Below are 24,032 nucleotides of genomic sequence, written 5' to 3'. Positions count from 1 at the left end.
CTACGCCTTTCTTTGAGCCTCGTTGTTCATACATTTCTTGCCACACAGGTTTAATTGCCCGAACGATCCTATCATTTAGGATAGCTGTGAATATCTTATAAAGTCTGCTCCCGGTGCGGAATAGTTCTTCATCCCTCTTAATACTTTTTCACCTCCTCGGTAGTGATGGGTGGGCACTCTTCATCAGGTGTTATGAGGGCATCCCACAGCTCCTTGAAGCGATTTATATTTTCTGAGGCTTCGTCCAGTCTATGCTGCACTTCGTAGACTTCTCTCCAAAATACTTCGACCTCCTCTGGTTTGGATGGGTGTTCGATAGTAACTGCATTCGTCTTTTGGTCTTATGATCAACCGTTGGTTTTGTTTTACGGTTCGCATCGGCCAAAGCTCTCGCTGAATTATACACACAATAATTGATAGCCCAGAGGTCGGATTCACCGGAAAAATGTCCACGAAGCTCGTCATCCATTTCATCCAGATCTTTAGGCTTGAGAGAAACCTTGGTGTTGATGTTTCTCCGGGTCGTAAAGCATCGCTCTTCATCTATTGGATGCCTGCTTGCGGTTGGTCTTAGTGTCGCCTCTCTTTCTCTGTTGCCGGCTTGTTCTAACTGTGGTAGAGTAGGCGTTCCTGTTACATAGCCCCTTTTTCGGAGTAGTTCAGCATGGTTTCGTAGACGTTGCTGCGAAAAGTGCGATAGCTACGGGTGTTTCTCGCACCACAGATCATGCAGCCGTGCCATGTAACTCCGTTGAGGGGCCACACTCGCATCGTAGCACTCTAGCAAGTCGTGATTCAGTCGCTCCGTCCACTCAAAAGTCGCGAGATCCCGCCGATCCATCGCATTGAATCCATTTTCATTGGCTGTCCCAGCTCCAGATTGGTCGGCATTGTTGGCCGACCCATTGTCGGGAGCCCTGCGCGTTCTGTTCTTTTGAACCGCATTTACTACAACTATGTTTGGTGTTGTCATTGTTGTTCCCACGAGAAGCTAGGGAAAGGGGTTCGTCCATTCTTGTAGAGCCCCGCATGCAAGGATAAGTCTGCGTACTCTGTGAGGTCGCCTGGTATCCCAGAGTCACCGTTCTAGACAACAAGTTCTAAATGTTTTAAATTTAGCATGCTAATTCTCTAAAGTACCTTTAAAACAATAATGTCAAGAAGAAATTGCTTATACAAAAGTTTTTAACCTGTAGAGCACTCTGAATTACAATTATCTATCTACAGTTATGTATGCAGTGAGATGGGGCGAAGCTTAAACAATTTTGGAAATCATTTAAAATTCAGGGATGGAATTCAAATTTCTGAATTTTTATTCGTTTAATAGTTATCAACTTTTCTTTTTTTTTAAGAATCCGACAATGGGCTCGATAAGAAACATTGTAAACTCGAAAGCGCGCATCTGGCAGGCTGGTTCGGAGCCCATATGCGTGGAAATACAAAGTTCTGGCAAAAGGGTTCATGGACCTATTCGGCACCGTGAAGATAGTTTGCGTTTATAAGAAATAAGACATAATTTCATTTCTGCAAAAATAATTTTCTTTCATTTCCTTGAAAAACTAGAATCGGAATAAAATTAAATAAGGGTAAAAGTTATTATCATTTTTTCATTTTTTACAGAAGAATAAAGGTGAAGCTTCCTTTTTGCACCGAAATTATGTATTTCTTCAATTAACTGAGATACTTAAATATTTTTTTCTTCTACTCAGGATTGTCTTACTTTTTTAAATTATTTTGGAAAATATAAGAAGTCATGACATTTTTTTAAATGGTGGTGATTTTTCGAAAAATTAAACATTCCTATATTTTTCAAAAAATGCGTAAGATTCCAAAAAAATATTTTCTTAAGATTCCTCGAAAAATAAAACATGATTCTTCATTTTTGAATAATTCTCTTAAGAGAATATTTAAAAAGATTTTTAAATATTTCCAAAATCGTAAAAAAAAAGAATCTGGAAGAATTGAAGGAATTTTTTTTACATTTTCCAAATTTTCCAAAAATCATTTTAAAGGAATCAAATTTTTCCTGGCATTTTTAGAAAAATTTTCAAATTTAAAAAAGCACCCTTAAAACATTCCAAATTTTTTAGTGACAAGTTTGGAAATCTTTTTAAATATTTTCTCAAAATAATTTTTTAACATGAGAAATCATTTTATATTTTACTTGGAATGTTCTGAAAATGTTTTTTTTTCTTTTGAAGCCTTCCACATTTCTTAAAAAGCTTCTAAAACTGTTATTTGAAATTTGCAAGAATATACATTTTTTTATTAGATTGCGGTAATTTCTCCGAAATTTCGGTACAAATAGGCGAATTTTGTCATGACATAAAATTCGTTTAAATTATTTGAAATCATTTTAAACTTTACATTAATTTTAAAGCTTTGCAAAACTTAAAATGACTTAAGTTTTTTCTACAAATAATACGCAGAATTTCGTAAAAATACTATGAAAAATTTGATTGATTTTAAAACATATTTCGAAATTCTGAAAAAATTGTAAAAATTATTTTAAATTTGAAAAACTCTAAAACAACTTCTAGATTTCTTAGGATTTTTTAACAAAATTTTGAAGCTTTTCCAGGACGTTTAAAGTCTTGTCTTGAAAATAATATAACTCATAATTTAAGAAGTGTTGCGATAGAAAAATATTATTTAAAAAAGTTTTTTATGTTTCCAGCGTAAAATTGCTTAAAATTATCTAATTTTGAAAATTCTAAAGTTCGTTGATTAAATATTTAATTAAGAACAGTGAAAATGATAACGTTGATTTATATTTTTGGAACTGATTCTGAATTTTTGAACTCTATAATTTATAAAAGATAAAAATTCTAAATTTTGCAGTTTATCTGCATTTCATTTTAAATTCTTCATTCTAAAAGTGTTAGTACCTAACTTCCGTTTTATACGTGTAAATTATTGATCATTTGTATATAAATTTTTTTCATTTAAAAACAAAAAATTCAATAGTTCCACTTGGAGTACTTTAAATTGTAGTTTATTTTTTATTACTTCAAATGAAAAATTGTTTAGCTTGGGAGTTCAAACTTATTTATTTTATTGACCGTGAAAACTGTTTGGGAACTGGGAAAACCCCAAGAAATGCTCGAGATTTTTTTCTTCGATTAAAATGGCCATCCTGACCTTACCAAAAATATATTAGATGAATGATAAATAATTCAGAGATATTACTTTACACACTGAAATTACATGTAACTGAATACGGACTCATCAACTCCGAATAAAACAATGTCTAAGAAAGAAACTCTGGAATTATATCATATATTAATACTGAATATAAAATATAAAAAGTATATAAAAAAATTATTTCATAATTTTAATCTTGTAAATTAGTTGCATCTTTTCAGCCTTAATCAGACATAATTGTTTCCAAATTAAATAAGTTTTCCTGGAAGAATAATTCAGTGCATAATATTGTGGCTGAGTAGGCCTCCAATCTCTGGTCGGTATCTACGACGATTCTATGGCTTCTTCTCAACTTCTCATTACATACAGAACGGTAGATAGATCATTGGAATTTCGAGTGTTCTACGGGTTCAAATTTTTTTATAAACAATTTTTCCTTTACATCATTGTTTTAGTGGCACTTTGCAGAATAAGTATGCTAAGTTTAAACTGCTTACTGCTTAAATTTAAACAATTTCACCATTATTTCACAGGAACTTTGTGTCTCGGGACAGCAGCTGTATATTTGAACAAAAATGTTATCTCCAACATGAATTTATTTCAATAGAAATGAATATTTATTTTCACACTGAAGAATTTCCTCCAATTATTAACTTTAGAGAAATAGTGTTTATTATAAAAAGTGTGTATTTTAGCTGTTATTTTCAGAAATGAAAAATAAAAATTTTCACACATAAAACTTGCCCGCAACGTTAAAAACAACGCAAAAACATGTGAGCGCCCGAAAAACAATAGAAAACCAGCGCCAGAACACTGCATATAACATATTTAAATCGCTGGACCCCTGTTAGATAACACATGAATAGCTTTCAATTGTCATATAATGTTCAATGTTGATTCAAATGTTATAAAACAAACGCTTATCACTTTTCTCTAGTAAATTAACAAAAAATATTTCACAGTTTACAAAATGTTTAAAAATGCTAAAAATAACAATGATTTTCCTTCGCTATGTAACATTTCTGAAATGTCGGTTAGCAGGTTTAGAACTCCAGGCCTTCAGATAAATTTAAGTTTGAATTTGAAAATTAAATTTTGAATTATTTATAAACAAAAGAATTTTTAGGGAATTTAAATTGTGAGTATAAAAAATCACAATTGCATTGAATATTTTGTTTAACAATATTAAAGTAACGAAAACTAAACATTCATTATTTTATTTCATAATTGTCAATTTTAGCGTGAAGTTTTAATAGAAGCGACTCAAATCAGGTAAGCGGTTTTGACAGTTCTGGGTAAAAACTGAGTAGATCCGACCTATTGACCTGGGATCGCTAGTAGATACAGGAACTATCTTTGGAGACCCCTCCTCTAGAGTCTAGATTACCAAATCAGAATCGTAATCGCCGCTACATGAACTCGGTTGGATGAATGCGTCTGATATTTCGCCTTACATATTTATTTTCATTTATGCTGCTTATTTAATGATTGATATCTTAGGAGACAGTGGAGTATGATCGAAGGCTTAGAATTAAGTCTTCTATACATTATGATTGAAATGTGACTTTGATGTGTGTATTTTTTTTAATGAGCCTCACATTATCAGGAGCCGTATGTTATTACTCAAAACTGAATAACTGATTTTCAACTACGTCATTATTTGATATTTAATTAATTCATGGGTGTTGCATTTTAACCGGTATGCCACATACGCTGGGTTTGGTATACCTTATGTTATTTCTGGTTAATTTTTTTAACACTATGAACATTCTAGAATAAAAAGCAAACAATATCATGGTCGCTACAAAATCCGAATTTGGAAATTCGCTGACATTGCCCTGACCAATTTCTTATTTTCCCTGACCGTTCTAAATTTATATTTAGGTATAAAAAGAACCTCAAACCTAGGAAATTTCAAATATAACAATTAAGTTTCAACAAAGAAAAATGAGTTTTCAAACAAAGAGTACCATTTTCAATTTAGTGATGAATTTTTGATAAGAAAATTAATTATTCACTAAAAATGTGATAGATGATACTTGCACCTAAAAATATGTTAAGTTTCAATCAAAAATAGTTGAAGTAATCAAAAAAATACGGACTTTCAATCAATTAGTTGATTACTTAACCAAAATAGACTAATTTTCGACAAAGGAGTTGAATTTTCAACTAAGAATGATTTTTCAATCAATGAAGAAAACAAATCTCATCCAAAATGTTGAATTTTCAAACCCAAAAGACGAGTTTCCTGCAAAACAGTTGAGTTTTTTAAACCCATCAATATGAGTTTTTCTTAATGCAGAATGTTCAAGCCAGAATATGAATTTTCGACCAAAAGAATGGATTATTTAACTCAAAAAGACGAGTCTACATCCAAATAAATAAATTTTCAACTGAAAAATAGAATTAAGTTTTCTCTGAAAAAAGATCTTCTTCCCTCCGCTGGGAATGGAAGCACAGGTCTACCAATTGCCAGTCAAGTGCTCTTACTACTAAGCTACTGAAGAGATCGAAAGAAGAAACTTTTTTTAGAGATACACTGTATTTTTCAAGGTGTTATGTTTAATATAAATCAATTTTTAAGGACTCTATATTATCATCGGAGTTGGTAACAATGTCGTATGTGGTTCGATTCCGAGCGGAGCGAAGGAGATCTTTTTTTAGAGAAAATTTAATTTAAAAAAATTTAATTCATAGCTCCATCTAGCCTGAAAAACGTTAAAGAATGTATGTTATTTGAAGAGTTACCTTAGATCGATAGTGTTGATTTCCATTTTCACAGGTGGTGAAATATATCGCCACTGATCAGTTCTTACCGACTCCGACGAGAATACATATTCCTTTTGAAAATTATAAATTTAATAGAAAAGAATGAAATAGTTACTTTTTCTGTTAAAAAATTAATTCTTAACTAAGAAAAGACAACAAATTTTCAACATAATAGTTAAAGTCTCCATTAATGAAATGAATTTTTAAGTGAACAGGCTGGTCCTTTTCTATAAATTTTGTTTCAAAAATCTTTCAATCGCGCTATTGTTTCAAATTTCTAAACATAGAGATTCCCCCAAATTGGAGTTAGATCGATTACTGCTTGCCCATCATCGCATATACTTAAAGTTTTCCATAAGATTGACATTCGAGAACAATTTTGCTTTCAATTAAATAAATGATTCTTCTGTGTTAGATTGACTTGACACAGTGGGAAAATGGTATATTGCGTGTCGAGGGTAGAGAAAAGCAACTATTTTACGAGTGAAATCGTTGTCTCGACCCGAGCTATGCATACAATTTTTCAACATACCAAGAATCGAAATTCGTCTTGAAGATGCCTGTGAAGCGGGTAGACAATCTAGTTTTCTACTCTAGGCAAGAAAGTAATAGATCAATGTCAATACCGGTATCTAATATTACCATTTATATTATAAAAATTGTTTAAATCATTCATAATGCATGCTGAATGAATGATTTAAACAATTTTTATAAGCAAATTCAGAGGTTTGCTATTTCAACGAATAGGCTTAATTTGTTCACGGACTGAAAGAAGTTTTTCTTTCCGATGAATGTTTTCTATAATGTTTTCAAATTTTAAATAAATAATAATTGTTTCATGAATTTTTATAAACAAATTCACAGTTGGGCTATTTTTCAATTAATGGAATTTTGTTTACGGAATCAACTACGAATATCTTTCCGATGACTTTTTTCTATGATGCTTTGCAAATTCCCCAAAATTATGGATTATTAAAACCATATTCGTAAACAAATTTAGAGTTTGGCTATTTTCGAACGGAAAAGCTCAATATTTGTTCACGAAATTAGCCAAAAATGCTTTGCGATGACTTCACTATGATAGTTTTGAAATGGACAATGAGTATTCATTATTTTAACGACGTTCATACAAAAATTAATAGTTTATATTTCAACGAGTAAGTTTATATGTTGTTTACACAATTGAATAACAATGTATTTTCGATGACACATTGCTGTTAAACTTGACAAATTCTCTACAATGATTAATTATTTAAATAAATAATCGTAATAAAACGTTATTTTCACTCCTATTTCATACAAAAGACTCTGGAGTTCAATCTTCTAAAAAGTTTCACATCTGGAGAAATACTTTTGATAATTAGTTTTGTTTGTAACGTAATACAATTTTTTAATATTTTCAACCACTAGAAATTGTTTCTAGATAATTTTATCACAGGAATAAGACCTTCTTTCAGCATTCTGAGAATCTTCAATTAAATGGTACTCCTAAAAAGTTTAAAAAAATTCCATTTTGTTGTTAAATCAAAAATTAACCAAATTTGGTATAAAAAGTCTAAAAATACAAATCTTTTACAACTTCAAAAGGCTTTCGTTTAGAAAACAACATCCAAATGTGAAGAATATTGTAGGTTAAAAATTGATTTGTCTACATAAACTTTTTTTTCATACACCTTAATCGAAAATTCGAATTTTAATGCCTGTAGAGCGCATTGAAATTTCTGCTCTGGCAAGAAAGTCTCAAATCAATATAAATGGTAATATTAGATACCGGTATTGACATTGATCTATTACTTTCTTGCCTAGAGTAGAAAACTCGATTGTCTACCCGCTTCACAGGCATCTTCAAGACGAATTTCGATTATTGGTATGTTGAAAAATTGTATGCATAGCTCGGGTCGAGACAACGATTTCACTCGTAAAATAGTAGCTTCTCTCTACCCTCGACACGCAATATAGAATTTCCCAATGTGTCAAGTCAATCTAACACAGAAGAATCATTTTTTTAATTGAAAGCAAAATTGTTCTCGAATGTAAATCTTATGGAAAACTTTAAGTATATGCGATGATGGGCAAGCAGTAATCGATCTAACTCCAATTTGGAGGACTCTCTATGTTTGAAAATTTGAAACAACAGCGCGATTGAAGGATTTTTAAAACAAATAATATAGGAAAGGACCAGTCTGTTCACTTAAAAATTCATTTCATTAATCGAGACTTTAACTATTATGTTGAAAATTTGTTGTCTTTTCTTAGTTAAAAATTAATTTTTTAACAGAAAAAGTAACTATTCCATTCTTTTCTATTAAATTTATAATTTCTAAAAGGAATATGTATTCTCATCGGAGTCGGTAAGAACTGATCAGTGGCGATATATTTCACCAACTGTGAAAATGGAAATCAACACTATCGATCTAAGGTAACTCCTCAAATAACATAAATTCTTTAACATTTTTCAGGATAGATGGAGCTATGAATTTAATTTTTTTAAATTAAATTTTCTCTAAAAAAAGATCTCCTTCGCTCAGCTCGGAATCTTAATTCTATTTTTCAGTTGAAAATTTATTTATCTGGTTGTAGACTCGTCTTTTTGAGTTAAATAATCCATTCTTTTGGTCGAAAATTCATATTCTGGCTTGAACATTCTACATTAAGAAAAACTCATATTGATGGGATTAAAAAACTCAACTGTTTTGCGGGAAACTCGTCTTTTGGGTTTGAAAATTCAACATTTTGGATGAGATTTGTTTTCTTCATTGATTGAAAAATCATTCTTAGTTGAAAATTCAACTCCTTTGTCGAAAATTAGTCTATTTTGGTTAAGTAATCAACTAATTGATTTAATGTCTGTATCTTTTTGATTAATTCAACTATTTTTTATTGAAACCTTACATATTTTTAGGTGCAAGTATCATCTATCACATTTTTAGTGAATAATTAATTTTCTTATCAAAGATTCATCACTAAATTGAAAATGGTACTCTTTGTTGAAAAACTCATTTTTCTTTTTTGAAACTTAATTGTTATATTTGAAAATTCCTAGGTGTGATGTTCTTTTTATACCTAAATATAAATTTAGAACGGTCAGGGAAAATAAGAAATTGGTCAGGGCAATGTCAGCGAATTTCCAAATTCGGATTTTTTAGCGACCATGATATTGTTTGCTTTTTATTCTAGAATGTTCATAGTGTTCAAAAATTAACCAGCAATAACATAAGGTCACCAAACCCAGCGTATGTGGCAGACCGGTTAAAATGCAACACCCATGAATTAATTAAATATCAAATAATGACGCAGTTGAAAATCAGTTATTCAGTTTTGAGTAATAACATACGGCTCCTGATAATGTGAGGCTCATTAAAAAAATACACACATCAAAATCACATTTCAATCATAATGTATAGAAGACTTAATTCTAAGCCTTCGATCATACTCCACTGTCTCCTAAGATATCAATCATTAAATAAGTAGCATAAATGAAAATAAATATGTAAGGCGAAATATCAGACGCATTCATCCAACCAGGTTCATGTAGCGGCGATTACGATTCTAATTTGGTAATCTAGACTCTAGAGGAGGGTTCTCCAAAGATAGTTCCTGTATCTACTAGCGATCCCAGGTCAATAGGTCGGATCTACTCAGTTTTTACCCAGAACTGTCAAAACCGCTTATCTGATTTGAGTCGCTTCTATTTAAAACTTCACGCTAAAATTGACAATTATGAAATAAAATAATGAATGTTAAGTTTTCGTTACTTTAATATTGTTAAACAAAATATTCAATGCAATTGTGATTTTTTCTACTCACAATTTAAATTCCCTAAAAATTCGTTTGTTTATAAATAATTCAAAATTTAATTTTCAAATTCAAACTTAAATTTATCTGAAGGGTCTGGTGTTCTAAACCTGCTAACCGACATTTCAGAAATGTTACACAGCGTAGGAAAATCAATGTTATTTTTAGCATTTTTAAACATTTTGTAAACTGTGAAATATTTTTTGTTAATTTACTAGGGAAAAGTAATAAGCGTTAGTTTTATAACATTTGAATCAACATTGAACATTATATTACAATTGAAGGCTATTCATGTGTTATCTAAAAGGGGTCCAGCGATTTAAACATGTTATATGCAGTGTTCTGCCGCTGGTTTTCTATTGTTTTTCGGGTGCTCACATGTTTTTGCGTTATTTTTAACGTTGCGGGCAAGTTTTATATGTGAAAATTTTTAGAATCGCAAGCCGAACATAGATGTGTTTGCAAACATTTAAAATAGTTTAGTACAAACATGTTCTGAGTGTAAGTAAATGAGACGCGTCGCTCACCTTTGTCTTTACAGCGATCTATAGACTACAACATCAAAAATGAAGTGAAAGTAGCCACAAAAAACTTTCGACGCACTCACACACTTAACTGCACATACACTGACATGTATCTGACTGGCCTACTCTGAGAGTAAACTGAGCTGATGTGAGAAAAAGCACGGATTTCCCATAAGACACTATCATCAGTTAACTGGATTAGATCGTGGACCTACGCTCTAGATACTAAAATGCAATTTTTGAAATTCTATTAAAAAAATAAAATAAAATAAATTTTTCCGTTTCGCTTCCGGGACAATAACTGTATATAAAAAATGTTCCAGAAAATACAAAAAAATCAATTTCGAAAAAAATTGCAGTTGAAATGTTTAGACCGCGAACTCTTCAATCTAAAGTACATCTTAATCATATAATTCTTATAAGTACGTACAAAATTATATCACAATAAAGTAAAGTAAAATATTCAAAAGTAGCAAGAAATTCATGGGTGCTTGGGTTTCTATTACCTAATATTAACATAATCAATTTCAAAATCCGTAATAACAAATTTTTCGATATTAAAAGTTTAGAAAATTGTTGAATGGACTTAAATAATTGATTAAATTATTATATCTAACAGATAAATAAAAAAAAATCTGCCCACTTCGCGGGTATATTCACATCGCGCGCTACGATCTCGATATTGTATTTACCTCATGTTACGCGATCGATCTTTCTGCAGAGACTTTTTAAAACTAAAGATGAAAGTATCGACAACAGTAATTTGGGGATTATGAATTCTCTTTTGTTAAAGCTCCTTCGGCTTTAAGGAACACGTATCTCGTGCTTCCCACTCGAGTTTATCCCTGAAATTTTAAATCATTCCCATAAATGTATATTATTATAATTCGTAACTTGCATTGGTATTAAAACAGATGAAATTTCATTGTCCCGTTTAAAAAAATGCGCATTCTTTTAAAAAAATTTGGTTATTCAACGTTTTATTGCAACTTTTGTCAGTTTTCCATAAACTGAATTTGCTCATTTCCAATGTTTTCTTTATGATTTAAACTTTCCACATACGGTCTATTGAGCAGCCTTACCGTTTTTTAACTTCTAAATTATGTATATATGCATACACATACACACACATATGTATATACTCATATTTTTTTTGAAAATGCATTATTATTTTTGAAATTATCTGAAATACTGTAAAAATGTTGCATCAAAAAATGTTGCTTTTTGATTTTCCATTATTTTTATACTATGAAAATTTATTTTTTGATTTATCAAGAAAATTCAAAAAGTTTTTGGAATTTTGAAAATACTACAACTCTCATAATTTTTAATTTGATGAAAAAAGTCATCAGATAAATTGTTCGACTTTTTAAATGCTATGAATAACCGTACAGAGAATTCTTGAATTTTGAAAAAATGGTATCAAAAATGTTCAAAAGGCGCTCACTTGTTGAGTTTTTATCCATAATGGCTGGCTAACGAACTCAGCCTTTTGTTTAGGACACTTAAAGAGTGTACTAGAGGCCAATCTAATAAAATTATTTTGTCAAAAGTTATCGTGCTGACAGACAGGCAGGCATAAATACATACAGATAGACCAACAGAGATACACATTCGTAAAAACCTATTTTTCCGATTTAGGGGGTGTCGAAACGTGGACATTTGACAAAAAGTGTGGGGGGGGGGGGGGGGGTGTTAAATTTTACACCTGTCTAATACCTTCCGTGGTGAGAATGTAAAAAATGTTTGCCTTATCATTTTTTTCTCCTACCTTGCATAATTTGACCGCAAAATGCAATTTTTGATTTTTAATTAGTTATCGTGCGGTCAAAATTTTAATTTTTCGAAAAAATTCAAATTTTATTATGATAATCTTGTAGGGTACACACAATTTTTGAATCTTGAAAAAGTGTGTACTCTAAAATTTTAAAAATGGGCTCACTTTTAGTATTTTTATCCAAAATTTCTGACTAACGAACTTGGCATTTAGCTTAGGACACTAAAATAGTGTACCAAAAGCCAATCTAAAAGATTAATTTTTTTCAAAAGTATCGTGCTCACAGACAGGCAGAGAGACATGAAGACAGACGGATAGACATACAGATAGACACATTCGTATAAACCTGTTTTTCGGATTCAGGGGCTCTCAAACGTGGAACTTCTGACAACAACTAGGGAGGTCAAATTTTATACAAATCTAATACCTTCTCTGATGACATTATAAAAATGATTTGTCACTTATAATTTTTTAATAGTTCTATTTTTAGTTTAAATCATACAAAATAGGATCGAAGACCTGAAAAGTTAAATTTCTTGAAACCCCACACACGAGGCTAAAAAGAAATTAAAAGACTAAAGTAGTGGTAAGAAAGTGCCCTCGCAGCAGGTACATTTTTTTTACTTTTAATGAAGTTTTTCATAATTAAAGCCAAAACTACGCATCCTATCAAAAAGTGGTTAATAACAAATTTGTAGTTCTTTTTCAAATGCACAATTTTGGTGTATTTATCTTTTACCGTATTTTGTACAGTTTGGCCGAAAAATGTAATTTTTGGATTTTTCATTATTTTGAATGCTGTCAAAATTTGAATTTTTGATTTGTCAAAATAATTCAAAAAGTTGTTATGATAATCGCGATGGGCATTCATCAAGCAACATTTTTCTTCTTTTGAATTTTTTCATTTAGCGTGTTATTTGGCATAAAATGTTCATTTAAGTGTTAAGGATAAATTGTTTGTCTATTTGAATACTATGAATATTCGTACAGAAAATTTTTGAATTTTGAAAAAAGTGGTCTCAAACATTTTCAAAATACGCTCACTTTTTGAATTTTTATCCAAAATGGCTGGCTAACGAACTTGACACCTTTATTTTAGGACACTCAAAGAGTATACTAAAGGCCAGTCCAATCTGGCAAATCTTTCGCAAGTTATTGTGCTGACAAACTAAAAATCTACAGACACACAGATACACAACACTCACACACAGACACAAAAACATTCGTAAAAACCTGTTTTCGGATTCAGGGGGTCTCAAAACGTGGACATTTGACGAAAACAGGGGGGTGGGGTAAATTTTACAGAAATCTAATACCTTCTCTTGATGAGAATGTAATAAATGAATTACAATTTTTACAATCTGTTAATGCCACTGCAAAGAATTTTTCCCCTTCAGTTGCGAGAGCGTTTTTCAAAACTTTTCTATTAAAAATTAAAAATTAATTTTTATTTTAAAACTTTGTTTTCGAATAATTCAGTTTTAAAGGTTTATAATCTTTCAAATTTACAATTGGACAGTAAAAATGAGGAAAAGTAAATTTTTTTATTTTAGACAAATTTGTCGAATCAATTAAATTTTTTTTAATGTAATCAGAGAAATATAGAGAGTCACAATGCATTAGAAATATCAGTTGATAAAAACATGGCGCCCCCTACTCGCCCGTATATCCGTGATGGCCATTTGATTGCTACATATATTGGTTTTAAATCCACGAGTGATTCCAGGACTCGGTCGGTGTGCAAAGAAACTGCACCACCGACAATGACCGACATGAGATAAATGAAAGTGGCCCTCAACTTTTAACATGTGTGCATCGCGTGGCCATCGTAGGTATATCGCACGCACACAACCTGATACCGGCTTTAACTCAGGCAGATTTAGAATTGAGATTGTTGGTATTTTACTGTTCGATTCCGAAGCAAGCAATTTTTGATAGATACAATCTGACAGATAAATGGGTCAATTTTTTGTGCTTTTAACTGTCCAGTGTTTCACCTTAAAATCCGTTTGCAGATTTTGTATATTTGTGCTTTAATTGTTATCCATAGCTGGTTTAATTTAATGCCAGAGTAAGAAAATCTGCAAATACCTCAAGAAATTGTAGGTTATGTTTCTATGTTTACCTTTCAGCTCCACTCCCATCATCATTGTTTTCAGGTTCTTTTTTTTCAGAACTATCACACCAGGTGCGATCGAAAAATCGTTGGATTATCAACATCAACCCCTAAATATTTGACTTAAAAAAAAAGTCAACCACATATTGTAAGTCACAAAAAATTAAAGAAATGTACAACTTCAAGTCGGCTGGCCACTGACTGGTAAAACCGGGAACTATAGCCCAGATTTTTGAACACCAAGAAGTACCCTAGAGTTTAGAGGAAAACCCGGAATTTTCCAGATTAATTTTTTAATTTTGTTGATGATTTTATCTAAATTTTCCTAAAAAGTCATCTTTTTTTGGGTAACAAAATCAAATATATTGATGAACACTCATCTATTTCGAATAGCTAATTCGATCTTTTACAATAAAAGTTCGCATTTTAATCTGAAAATTTTTCTATTAAATTCCGCGATCAGAATTAATCAAGGAATATGAATTTTTTACAAAAAACGCAATAGTTGATATTTCAGCCAAAGAAGATTTTAAATTATAATTTGATAAAAAATTAATTTTTAACCAAAATAATAATTTTTAATAAAATAGTTCAATTTTTAACAAACGATGAATTTTCAACTAAGATTATGAATCTTCAACCAGAAAAATGAATTTTGATGAATGTAGTTCAACTTTTAAGCAATAAGTTGAAGTTACAATCTAAGAAGATGAATTTAAAAAAATGTAATATTTGATATTACAAACAAACGAAATTTTATTTTAAATTATAAACAGTTAAATTTATTTAAAAATACGAATTTTCAATGAAATATTTAAATTCTTAACTAAGAAAAATTAATTTTAAAATTTTAGGATATTTATCGGAAGGTTCGGGGTTTCAGGTGAAAATAAAGCAATGTCACTTTTAGTTGAATAGCGTTTATTTGTTAAAGTAAAAAGAACGCACAAAAGAACACGAGGTAACTTGCTCGACTGCTCGTACTAGAGTGGCGCGGCGCTCGGCGTCGCGCATCGTCTCTCTCCCGCGTCTATCCCCTCTACCGCGTCATGAACACATCTTATAGAAAGAGCGCGGATGTTCGATATATCCAACACTCCCTCCCGAACATTAAAGCTCTAATCATCACGTCTTCTCTCTATATTTATTATCACAGTCTCATCTGTTTACATTATATTTATTCTCATCTTGTTCTCATCATTGGTGTATCTCATCTCAGCTCAGTTCTCATCTCGGCTCATCTATTTGCATTTTGTTAAAACTAATCTAAGTGTAATGTCCATTTAATATTGAATTAGTTAATCTAAGATGTGGAATAGGTGTCAAGGACTTAGTCAACACGTCAGCTAATTGTTTTTCGGATGCAACCCATTTAATTTGGACCAAGTTTCTAGCAATGCACTCTTTAATATAATGTTCCATGACCTCAGTCATGTGCCTCAATTTATTTCCTCCACTCGTCTCAGCATTTATACCCGCAGCTCTGTTATCAAACCACAACGTCATTGGAACGAAGGACTTATTAAGTATAAGTTTTATTGAATTATTCAAAGCGACCAGTTCTCTACCCCCTTCACTCATAGCTACATATTCGGCTTGACAAGTGGACAATGCAACATAGGATTGCTTGTGAGTTCTCCAACTCACTGTGTCACCGAAGAGTTGGATTATGAATCCGCTCGTCGTGAGTGAACCTTTGCAGTCTGCAAAGCTCGCATCTGTGTAGCCCTGCAAGTCGCTTCCCTCACCTTTGTAAATTATACTATACTCCTTTGTACCCTTCAGGTATCTAAAAATTCTCTTGACCATTTCATAGTCACTTTGAGTTGGGGCTACTTGATGTCTGCTACAGACATTTACGGCATATGAGATATCCGGTCTCGTCGAGTTTGCAAGGTACAGTAGGCTTCCCACCATTTCTCTATATGGTACATTTTCTGCCGTTTGAGTTTTCTGTAGCTTTGACTCATCATACTCTTCTTCTCGGAGTTTTCTTTGTCTATTGTTTACTTGATTTGAAACCATGGGTGTTATTACCAAACGCATGTCTCGAAAACCAAATTTGTTCAACATATTATCTATGTAATCTGTTTGGTTTAAACTCATCACACCTCTATTTTTATCTCGGCTAATGTTTATCCCTAAGAATTTCGGTGGCTCACCTAAATCAGTGATTTCAAATTCTCTTCTCAGCTGATCTTTTACTTCTACTAATTTCTTCAAGTTATTGCTTGCGGTCAAAATGTCATCGACATAGACTAACATCAGCAGAAATTCATCTCCTTGATGCCAAGTGAATAAACAAGGCTCTAGATCACTTGACTTCAGGCCCATACCTTTTACAGCTTCAGTGAGCCTTTCATTCCATTTCTTGGGACTCACCTTAAGACCGTAAAGAGATCTTAGTAATTTACATACATACTTTGTCTTATCGCAGCTCTCATCTTCCATGCCTTCTGGAAATTCCATATAAATTTCTTCATCCAAGATTCCATTCAAGAAGGCCGTTTTCACATCAAGTTGACTAGCATGTAAATTATATTTATTTATTATTGCCAATACAGATCTTACTAACGACATTCGAGAAACAGGTGCGTATGTTTCTCTGAGATCATATTGATTCATATCTTTGAATCCTCTCGTCACTAGTCTTGCTTTATATCTGATATTCCCATCAGATTCTATCTTTTTCTTGAATACCCACTTGGAGTCAATGATATTTGGCTTTATTCCATCTATAGATTTTCTTGGTCTTGGAATCACTTTCCAAACACAGTTCTTTTCCATCGCATCTAATTCATTTTCAATAGCCTTTTGCCACTCATCTCTTTCTTCGCTCGCCATTGCTTCTCTGTATGTTACTGGGTCTTTGTTGATTCTTGCCAACAGTGCGTAAAACGCAAAATCTACCGTTTTATCTACTTGTATCTCGTCTTTATCATACTCATTGCCCGACAATTTCATTTTCGCGTCTCGTCGTATGTCTGTAAATTTGGCAAAACTCACATCGTTGATTGGTTCGTCAGGCACATCTTGAGGTATCGCTACTTTAGTTTACCTAGGTCTTCCTCTTTTTCTCTTCACTTCTCCCTCCGTTTCCAATGTTACTATTTCACTCGTCTCTGGCTCCTCTTCAAATTCTACGAACCATTTTTCTTTGTCTATCTCTTCGAATTCGCTCAGCCAATTTTTAATACTGCTTTGCCATATTTATCACCGTAAACCAGCTTTTCATTGAATCTAACATTCCTATTCTCATAAAATTTTCCATCTTCAGGTTTCAAGAAAATATATCCCGTCTCTTTGTATCCTACAAGTACAACTCGTCTCCCTTCAGGATTCCATTTTAAGCCGGTCTTGCGATGCACTTTTATGTAAGCCAAACATCCAAAACGCTTTATTTGCTCAAAATCTATTCTATATTTGGGTGCAAATATTTTTAGTGGGGGCTCCATATTATTTGATTTATGCGGAGTGCGATTGTATGCATATGTGGCTGCTCCTAATGATAGATCCCACATATTCTCGGGTAATTTCGCATCATACATATAAGTCCTCACCTTCTTTTGTATGGTTTGGTTAAACCTCTCGGAACAGCCGTTGTGCTCTGGCGTATCGGGACAGGCTAATTGATACTCAGCACCTAACCTCTCTATTACTTCCTTTGTGTATTCTCCTACAAATTCAGATCCTTGATCTGTTCGGAGATAACAGACTTTTGCGTCATGACCAAGTAAATTCCTAGCGCTCCTCACAAACTCTTCGAAGCAGTGACCAGTCTCATCTTTTGTTTTCATTGGGAAAGTTAAGGCCAATCTCGAATAATCGTCTATAAATACGGATATATACTTATATCCCTTTGGATAGGTTTGAGGACTTATGGGGCCCATTGTGTCAGCGTGAATAATCTCTAGAGGTTGTGTTACTCTTTGTCTCGTCATTTTAAATGGTAATTTATTCATTTTTGCTATCATACAAATTTCACAATCAAGAACTTTCTCATCAAATACTACATTTCTTAATTCCTTGATGTGTGAAAATTGCTTTTGAATTGCCTTAAGATATTGCAGCGACGCATGGCCCAACCTAGCATGCCATAGCATAGCTTTGTCAATTATCTTAGATTTATTTTCTTTATTAAGATCCTCTTCAATCCCTACAATATCCTCGTCTGTCTCAACGTTAATATTTTCAATTTTCCTATCGCAAATAGTTGTTTCGAACCTAGAGCAATTTTCTCTGTTTTTCTCTTCACTTTTGTTCGACTCGTTTTCCTTTTCGGGTAAATCTGCATTCCTGTTAACCGCGGAATTTATTTCATTTTGATTTAATTCTCTAATTTGTTTTAATTTATTTATAACACTTCTTGTTATATGTGGTGGAGCTTCCTCGGTTGACAAGTATGCAACAATGTGTTTGCTAGCTAAAGGATTATTCTCGCTATTGCTTAACTCATCTTTGTGTACCTCAAACTCAATTATCCAATAGGGTTTTTCATAAATTCCCGTAATGAATGTCCGATTCGATATGGGGTCATATATATCAATCACTTTATTATCTAAATATACGCTAAGTCCTTGATCAGCGAACTTGCGAAGGGAGAGTAGGTTTTCTGTTAAAGACTCAGCATAAATAACATTATGTAATTTTATTATCTCATCTTTATTGTTTATTAATTCTACCAGACCCACTCCCTCCGTTCTCAAATTCGCTTCCTCATTCCTATTCGCACATCTTATTATATTTGTTTGATTTTCATCGATAGTTTTAAATATTAGTTTAGAATTAGCAAGGTGCTCTGATGCACCAGAATCAATAATAAACTTTGCTAGATTTTTCGATTCTATATTTGTTACAGCCGCAGAGGTCACTCAATTCGCTGATAGACACTGACCTGTGTTTTCTTGGCTGGATTTGGAATTATTATTCTGTCCTCCTCGTCCTCGTCTTCCTCGAGTTCCCCCTGGATAACCGCCTCTGTAGTTATTTCCGCCTCGACCTCTGTTTTGACTGGAACCCCTGCTTTTCTTTTGATAACCATGGTAGTCGTCGTCATGGTTAATCTTTCTTTTATTACCCCTACCGTTACCGTGACCTCTGCCTCTATGGTTGTTATTATATGTATTACCGTACCTTTGTTCATATCCGCCCCTGGGGGCACTGTTACTCCTCGGTCTCATCGGTGCTCGTCTCTCATCGTTTCGGCTGGGGCAGTTGTAAGACTTGTGGCTGTTGGTGAATTGGTTACACTTGTAACATTTCTTTTTTGGGTTTTCACCTTGGAAGTCAGGGTCATCTTTGTGTGGACACTCATGGCTTTTGTGGCCATAATCATCACACACATAGCACCTTGTGAGACTGCCATGTCTGTCTTGTCTCACGTCAGCTGCCATGACTCCTCCTCGTGGAGCTCCTCCTCTCTCCGCCTCCGCCTTTAGAATATATGATTTCAACTCATCGTATGTCATGTGCTCACCGTTAGTACGTTTATTCATGAAATCAGCTGTTCTGATTTCAGGTAAACCTGAGACAATTGCATTGTAAAATGCCTCTCGTTTCTCATCGATACTCAGCTTCGGAGCTTCTGGAATATTATTATATTCTCTAAATAGATCTTCAAATCGTTCACAGAGCCCCGAAGCTGAGTCTTTTGAAGGATCGTATCTTATATTATATAATTTACGTTTTATAGCAATCGATGTCGTATTAGACTCACTTCGTTTTATATCTTTAATTTTATTTAGCACATCTACCGGATCCTTCAAATCGACTATTTTATCATGATAGCTTTGGTCCAGTCGATTTATTATTATATCACGCACATCGTGTTTGTCTTTATTTTTCGTCTCTTCATCAATATTACGACTTGTCACGGCATTCTCGTCAATTATATACAATAAGTCTCTAGACCGAAGCTCTGAAGTTAGATAGTCATTAAAGTGTTCAAGTTTCATTTTATTCGTTAATTTATAATCTCGTCTAGTGCTATTTTCCTTTGAAACATGAACCTTTATTAAACTTGAATCATTTAAGCCAGTGCCTTTTTCATTTAACTTACTCGCGCCTAATTTTGCTAACTCTTCGCGAACAGCACTGGCTATATCTAATTCGTTCCTAGAGCTACTCGCCACATTTTTAAAAGTCGGGTCTACATCTCTCACATTCTCATCTGTATACTCATCGTCATATTCATAGTTATAGGGATTGTCATTTACCTGAGTTTTGAAATCTTCGATCTCCTTTCGGTGACTATCGAGCCTCTTGTTCATCTTCACCAATTCTTTTTTAACCTCGTCATTTTTGTGCAGCAGCAGTTCCCTCAGCTTAGTAAATTCTCTGCCTACTACACAGTTTATATCTCTGCTGTACTGGTGGCACGACTTCGTGGCAGATGTCAGATTTTTTATCTCTTCGAGCAGAGCATCCTTAGCTACATTTGGTCCTCTTACTGTCTGCTCGACTCTTTCAATCGCATCTCTCATCTCTTTGTCAAACTTCTCAAAATCTGGAGGCATTTTTTCATTATTAGTTAGTTTTATTACTTTGTTGTGGCATATTACACTTGTAATTATTTTAGGTTTATTTTTCTCATCATTATTATTTTTAAAATTTTCCTCACCAGTCTCATTATCCTCATCTTGCTCACCACTCTGCACCGCATCTCTCGTCTATTGTCCCCCATCTCTCATCCCGTCAGCTCTCTCCAGAGAAGTTTCGTTAAGAGCTGGTTCTCTAATACTCGCCAAGTCGATTTTGAGGATTTTCTCTTCGCTCTTCTCGCCTTGGGTGATGTACTTTGTCAGGACTGACAATTCTCCATCACTGTAGTTTTTCAGATCTAAATGAAACAGTTTTAATTAGTTTAATGCCTCTATTGTTCCCTTATTTGACATCCCGAACAACAAGTTTGACAAATAAACGAACGAACAAATATCTAATGACCGGACTTCAAGCGCAATAAACATTTGCTCCAACTACCGCGTTGGCAAAACGAACTACAATTTTGCCCCCGCGACAGTCGATTTGTGTTCCGCGCTGCGCAGCTTATTTTTATTGTTAACGGAACACTGCCACATTTTTATACTAGCTTTTATTTATTTAATTACTTTTATATGATTACACACCTTCTTTGAACATTTTCATGTTGGATGTAATATAGTACACCGCTTTATCATCCTTGGTGATACTGACATGAGAAATTCCATCCTCACGCCACTTGTAGGTTATCTCAGCGCTCCTCAGTATGGCCAATAAAGTTTTCTCATCTGTCATAAAACACGTCGTATATTAGTTTTTATTTTTACGTGTTATTTGCGCATTTTTATTTTTGTTAATTTTCTCATCTATTTTTCACATCGATTAATTTATATATATATGCATATTTGTAAGTGTACGTGCGGTGACATTTGATTTTACTCGATAGGTTATATGTGCTGATAGCGACGTCTCGCTCGCACAATAAACCTACTGCTTCAGCCTGACATGAGACAGCTGCGCGAGCCATCGTTTATATTAGTCGTGCGCGAGCTTTTTCTTTTCTCTCCTCAACTCGGCTGGGCTCGGCTCGGCTCGGCCCGGCGCGACTCGGCGCGACACAGCAGCTCGCCTTTCTCCTCCCTCTCTGCTGCGCGAGACGACTCCCGCCATTTTCACGCGCTCTCATCTCCACCGTTCGCACGCGCCGATCACGTGATCGCTTTTTCGCGCGTTCGTGCCTGCACTCGAGACAAAGGCCGGCTTTGAAATTCAAGGGCACGACTTTGAAATTCACGCCACATGTCACCGCCGCTCGCGTCTTTTTCTTTTCGATCGATTCACTTTTCTTTCTAAATTTTCGCGTCTCACTATTTTCACTTTCTCACTCTCTTACCTCTCTCTTTCTCCTCTACACACCCATGACACTGCTGTTGTGCTTCCAAAGACGCAGCCATTTTCCTCTCCTCTGCTGACTCGTCTTTTCTCGTCGCACTCTTCTCTCACTTTCACTGCACGTTTCACCGAAACCCTAGCAGAGTTTTTCCGCCCAGCGGAAGCGTGCTGGTGCCCCTAACCTTTTAGGATATTTATCGGAAGGTTCGGGGTTTCAGGTGAAAATAAAGCACTGTCACTTTTAGTTGAATAGCGTTTATTTGTTAAAGTAAAAAGAACGCACAAAAGAACACGAGGTAACTTGCTCGACTGCTCGTACTAGAGTGGCGCGGCGCTCGGCGTCGCGCATCGTCTCTCTCCCGCGTCTATCCCCTCTACCGCGTCATGAACACATCTTATAGAAAGAGCGCGGATGTTCGATATATCCAACATAAAAGAAACAATTGAATATTCAGTTACAAAAATTAGTTAATGAAAAATGTTTCACTAAAAGAAATAAATTTTTAACTAATTTTAGTTCAATTTTCAAACCAATAGTTAAATTTTCAATTAAAAAATTGAGTTTTTAGCCTGAATATAAATTTTCCAAAAAAAAAAATGAATTTTCAACTGAGATTATGAATCTTCAAGCAAAAAGAATAATTTTGAAGGAATTAGTTCAACTTTCAACCAAAAAGTTGGATTTACAATCTAAGAAGATGATCTTTAAAAAAAATGTAATATTTGATATTACAAACAAAAAAAGATTTTGTTTTAAATTCGAAACAGTTAAATTCATTAAAAAAATATGAATTTTCAATGAAATATTGAAATTCTCAACTAAGAAAAATTAATTTTAAAATAAACAATTGAATATTCAGTTAAAAAACTAATTTAAAAATTTTTTTTACGAAAATAAATAAATTTTTAGCCAAAAGTAAGATTATGAATCTTTAACCAACAAACTGAATTTTAAAGAAAATAGTTCAACTTTCAACAGAGTTGAATTTTCAATTAAATATTTAAATTCTCAACTAAAACAAATTATTTTTCAACGAAACAATTCGATTTTTAACCAAATAGTTAAATTTTCAGTTAAAAAATTGATTTTTAAACCAGAATATAAATTTTCAACAAAGATTATAAATCTTTGATAAATAATAAATAATGAAGAACCAGTTAAATTTATATGAAGTATACGAATTTTCAACAAAATACTAGAACCCTTAACTAAAAGAAAATTAATTTTCAACTTAACAGTTTAATTTTCTGCCAAATAGTTAAATTTCCAGTTAAAAAAATTAATTTTAACCAAAAAAATATTTCTACAAAGAAGTATCGTTTTCAACCAAAAAGATGTATTTTCAACTAAAATTATGAATCTTTAACAAACAAAAATATATGAATTTTAAAGAAAGTAGTTCAAATTTTAACCAAATATTTAATTTTAAATCAAAAACAGTTGCATTTTCAACCAAATAGTTAAATTATGAATGAAAAATTAAACGTTAAACAAAAAAAAACTAATGTTTAACAAAGTAGTTTTATTTTAAGCAAAAGAGATGAAGTTTCAGCTGATAAGACAAAGGTGATGTGTTTCAGAAATAGAAAGAGCAAAATAAATTACGTTTGGAAGATGAACAGACAAAAAGTGGAAATTGTGGAGTTCTGTTACCTAGGTTTTTGGTTTCAGGCATAAGGAGGAAACGAGCTGCAGGTGAGGAAAAGAATTGAATGTGCGAGTAAAGTAATGGGCCAAGTATGGGGTATAGGAAAGAGAAGGTTCCAGAATAATTGGAGAATGAGGGTCTGGTTGTTTGAGGCGTTGGTGTGGGCGGTGTTGTATTATGGTGTGGAGATCTGGGGATGGAAGGAACATATGAAAGTAGAGAGTATGCATGAGAGATTCCTGAGGTGGGTAATGGGGATTAGCTGGAGTTGCCCAGGATATATGTTTAAAGAAGAGTTAGGAAGAGAAAATATGGTTACTAGACAAATTAAGAGAGCATGGAGGTTTGAAGAGAAGCTAAAAAGGGGAGAGGGAAGTAAAATTGCACAA

The 24,032-nt window shown here is 33.2% G+C and overlaps 2 protein-coding genes across 11 annotated transcripts in view; one reads left to right on the top strand and one right to left on the bottom strand.

Annotated features, from left to right (window-relative positions):
* Positions 1–24,032, top strand: part of LOC117178167 (protein groucho-like) — a 397,186-nt gene that overhangs the window by 312,508 nt on the left and 60,646 nt on the right. The window lies entirely within an intron of this gene.
* On the bottom strand, positions 20,573–22,283 carry LOC117178169. Its single transcript, XM_033369458.1, has 4 exons — positions 21,996–22,283; positions 21,250–21,390; positions 20,745–20,963; positions 20,573–20,630 (listed from the first exon to the last, which is right to left on the bottom strand). Exons 1-3 carry the CDS (start codon positions 22,054–22,056, stop codon positions 20,794–20,796), a joined length of 372 nt encoding a protein of 123 aa, XP_033225349.1. The 5' UTR covers positions 22,057–22,283; the 3' UTR covers positions 20,573–20,630; positions 20,745–20,793.

The sequence above is a fragment of the Belonocnema kinseyi genome, chromosome 8, assembly GCF_010883055.1.
Source record: "Belonocnema kinseyi isolate 2016_QV_RU_SX_M_011 chromosome 8, B_treatae_v1, whole genome shotgun sequence".
NCBI classification, from domain to species: domain Eukaryota; kingdom Metazoa; phylum Arthropoda; class Insecta; order Hymenoptera; family Cynipidae; genus Belonocnema; species Belonocnema kinseyi.
Note: the sequence above shows the minus strand (reverse complement) of the source record. Positions and strands in the feature narration are given on the sequence as shown.